Raw genomic sequence first — 4,322 nt, forward strand, 5'->3', positions numbered from 1 at the left:
TATTCTCACAAAAGCAAGGAACTGGATATAAAACACTCCTGTCCAGAAACTACACAGAAAAAGGAGTAGGGTTCATAGGGACACTATAGTTCTTGCAAACCTGCTGTGATGGCTTAAAGTCTAACCCTCTAGCACTGCAAACATTAACCACATCAAGTATAAAGAGGTCCAGATCTTGCAGTCAGAGAACAAATAGTATGTAGCAAGAATAAATGAAATAATCCATGAAAACATTTTTAAAACTCTTATCTTTTATCTATCTGTCTATCTTACAGGTGAACAACCAACCAAACAGAACAGAACAGTAACACAATAACAGAATGTTGAAATAATATTGGATATTATTATTCTCCAGAGATACGTATGTCATCAGTCATGGGGATAAACTTTTGTTATCAAAAGTCACTTTTCCAAAGATTTCTTGTGTTTGAGGTGGTGTCAGGTGTTGTCCTTTCTTCATGGTTCTTAGTTTCTAGGTCAATTTTTCCACAAATAATATGTGAATTCATGATGGCAAGAAGACTCCTCCAGGATCAGTCCAAAGGTCCAACTAATCCAGTGCCCTGTATTCACATGGTAACCAGCCAGTTATCTATGGGAACCCCATATGCAAGGCTGGAGAACAATAGCTCTCTCTTGCTGTTCCCCAGCAACTGATACTTACATGCACGAGGCCCTGGATTCTGGAGGTGGTTTATAACCATCATAGCTATAACCAATTAATAGTGAAATATTTGTGTTGCAGCTGAACGGGAAAAATGATGCTTGGGGAAATTAAACAATGCATCAACTCATTTGAAAGGAGACATAATGATTAACCAGGGTTTAAGGTTGAGAGAGTGTCCAGCTTTGGGGGAGTCCCCTGACCAACAGATCACATTTCAGAATACAGTGTTTGATGGTCACAGAATATGAACCCAAACACATAAGCAAGGGGCAGAGTGCAACTGTAAAATGATCGTTATTTGCAAAATTTATTATTTATACCCCACCTATCTGGCTGGGTTTCCCCAGCCACTCTGGGCAGCTCACAGCATATATCAGAACATACTAAAACATCAAACATTAAAAACTTCCTGATACAGAGCTGCCTTCAAATGTCTTCTAAAAGTCAGATAATTGTTTATTTCCTTGACTTCTTTAAGGGAGGGTGCTACACGGGGAGAGTGCCACTACCAAGAAGGCCCTCAAGCTAAACAGATACAAGGCAAACTTTTATCTTTCTCTTATCTGCAGGTACATGCAACACTATAAACACACTGGCTTACATAAACTCTTGGTTTATGGCAGACAATATGGCCCATCCCTCATAAAAGGAAGCAAAGGTCCATCTGCCTCACCATCCTGTTCTTCACAGAGGTTAACCAAGTGCTTCCAGAAAGCCCACAAGCAGATGAACAAAGCAAGAGCCACCCCCTGCTTTTCAACCTTCCAGCTAGAAAAGAAGAACACTACCTTGGAACCAGAAAGTTAATACCCACCGACAGGCTTATCTCCATATTCTTGTCTAACGCCACCTTATCACCGTCAAAATTGATGGTCACCACCACATTATGTGGCAGTGAGTTACATAAGTTAATTACTGTATAACCTGTTCGAGGAAATAGCCCACAGTTCTGCAAACAGAATTGGCTGCATTTGGGCACAATGCTAAACGATGGTTTTGCATTATGTGAATTGGCATTAGGCTCATCAGCCCCCCCCCCCCCGGCACAGCCTCCAAGAGATCAGAAACCACACCCTGCTGCCTTCCAACTTCCCTGCCTCAGTATCAGACACTGAAAACCCTGAGAATGGTGATCCCAGTGGAGTTTTAAGGTATCCCAAATATCTGAAGATGCACCTTCTTTCTTGCCAACCTGTCAAGGTATTTAAATTGGCAGGGGAGGCCCTACTTGCAATACCCTACTTCCCACCTAGTGAAGTTTTGGGGGTGGTAGTATGTGAAGGAGATTTCTCTGGGGGACCCCTAGACTGTGGAATGCCCTCCCCTCTGAGGTGCATCCCTCACAAGTGTGTGTGTGTGTGTTTGTTGGCAAATAAAGACACACATCTTTGCCCAGGCCTTCACAGGAGATTGGAATAAAATACAGTGGTGCCTCGCAAGACGAAATTAATTCGTTCTGCAAGTCTTTTTGTCCTGCGAAAATTTCGTCTTGCGAAGCACGGTTTCCCATAGGAATGCATTGAAATTTAATTAATGCGTTCATATGGTCAAAGAAAGTCCAAAAAAGTCAAATTTGGTTTACAAAGTGTTTATTAAGTGCTCTTTAAAGGCAGTTGTGAACTCTGAACATACTGTTCAGAGCATTTTTAAAAAAATTCAAGCACAAAACTTTTTAAACATGACAGAAAAACATTTAAAAATCACCAAAGTACATACTGTGCTCTCTAAGACTCTGGGGGACAACTTGGAGAAGGTTCCTCTTCCACTCTTTGCTTCTTGCTGAAGAACCTCTCCATGGTCTGCTGCTTCATCCGCCTTTTCAGCACCTCTCTGAAAGACGACATGATCCTTGTGTCAAAAGTGTTTGCAAGGTCACGTGCCGGATCCTTGTCAGGGTGGTGCCGCTGTGCAAAAGCCTGCACATTTTCCCATTGCTGGCAGATGTCCCTCAGTTCTTTGGAGGACAGCCGTTCCTCAGTTGCTTCCTCCTCTTCCAACGAGGCCTGCTCCTGCATAGCCTCTGCCTGCAGTTCGACCAGCTCCTGGGTGGTCAGCTCGTGGTCGTGCTCCTCCACCAGCTCGCAGACGTCCTCCTCTGTGACCTCGAGGCCCATGGTCCTCCCCAAGGAAACAATGTCCTGCACCACTGTTGACTCTGGTGCATCAGAGTCACTTGTTGCCACACAGTCTGGCCACAGGCTGCGCCAAGCGCAATTCAAATTTCTCTGGCTGATCCCGTCCCAGGCCGTGGTGATCATCTTCAAGCAGGTGACGATGTCAAAGTGGTCTTTCCAGAATTCCCGCAGGGTGATGTTGGTGCAATCAGTCACCTCGAAGCAGCGCCTGAAAAGCTCCTTGGTGTAGAGTTTTTTGAAACTGGCGATGAGCTGCTGATCCATTGGCTGGAGTAGTGGGGTGGTGTTAGGCGGCAGGAACATTATGTTAATGAAGCGGAAGTCCTCCAACAAGTCTTCCTCAAGGCCGTTAGGATGAGCAGGAGCATTGTCCATCAGAAGCAAAGCCTTCAGTGGCAGGTCGTTGTCCAGCAGATACTGTTTGACAGCAGGGCCAAAAGCAAGATTGACCCAGTCCACAAACAGCACTCGTGTGACCCAAGCCTTACTGTTGGATCGCCACATCACACTCAGCTGCTCTTTGTCGAACTTTTGCTTCTTGAAGGCCCGTGGATTCTCTGAGTGGTACACCAGCAGGGGCTTGATCTTCAGGTCCCCGCTTGCGTTGGCACAGAAGAGGAGGGTCAGACGGTCCTTCATGGGCTTGTGGCCAGGCAGCTTGGCCTCCTCCTGAGTGATGAAGGTCCTTTTGGGCATCCTCTTCCAAAACAGCCCGGTCTCATTGCAGTTGAAGACCTGCTGTGGAAGGTAGCCCTCCGTCGTCACAACCTCCAGGAACTCTGTTGCAAAGTCTTCAGCCGCAGGAACATCGGAACTGGCAGCCTCTCCATGCCTGACCACGCTGTGGATTCCAGATCTGGTCTTGAATCTGTCAAACCAGCCTCTGCTTGCCTTGAAGACTTCTGGCTCGCCTGAGGTTCCTGGCTGTTGCCGTACGAGGTCTGCGTGCAAGGCCTTGGCCTTTTCACAAATGACTGCCTCAGTCACTGTGTCCCCTGCACGCTGCTTCTCTTTTAACCAGATGAGCAGCAACTTCTCGACCTCCTCCAGAACAGCTGGGCGGTTCTTAAAGATCCTGGTGACTCCCTTGGCTACATCTGTCGCAAGGATCTTCTCCCTCATCTTCAGGATGGTCCCGATGGTGGATGGATTCCTCCCGTACTCCCTGGCGAGGTCTGTCACTCTCATTCCACCGTCATGCTTCCGGATGATCTCCTTCTTCATTTCCAGTGTAACCTTCTCCTTCTTCCTCTCGCCAGACTCTGCAGGAGCAGCCTTCTTGGGACCCATGTCAGCAGAGCTCCTACGTTCACAAAAAAACAAATCCTTGAATCCCAAACCCACCACAAAAAACCCCAAACCCTCAAAAAAGTTTTAAAAATCAGTCAGTCACCAAATGGTTGCAAAAAACTTCATAAAAATTCAAAAAAATTACCAAACCTTCCAAAACCTGGCAAACACCTTCCCACCCCCAAATCCTTGAATCCCAAACCACCCATCCCAAAAACCCCAAACCCTCA

General features: G+C 46.3%; 1 protein-coding gene across 1 annotated transcript; it reads right to left on the bottom strand.

Moving 5' to 3' along the window:
- Positions 1–2,391: 2,391 nt before the first annotated feature.
- Positions 2,392–4,092, bottom strand: LOC117045081 (tigger transposable element-derived protein 1-like). The gene has a single exon (XM_033145863.1). It carries the CDS (start codon positions 4,090–4,092, stop codon positions 2,392–2,394), a length of 1,701 nt encoding a protein of 566 aa, XP_033001754.1.
- Between the last annotated feature and the right edge of the window lie 230 nt (positions 4,093–4,322).

This window comes from Lacerta agilis, chromosome 4 (assembly GCF_009819535.1).
Source record: "Lacerta agilis isolate rLacAgi1 chromosome 4, rLacAgi1.pri, whole genome shotgun sequence".
Taxonomy (NCBI): Eukaryota; Metazoa; Chordata; class Lepidosauria; order Squamata; family Lacertidae; genus Lacerta; species Lacerta agilis.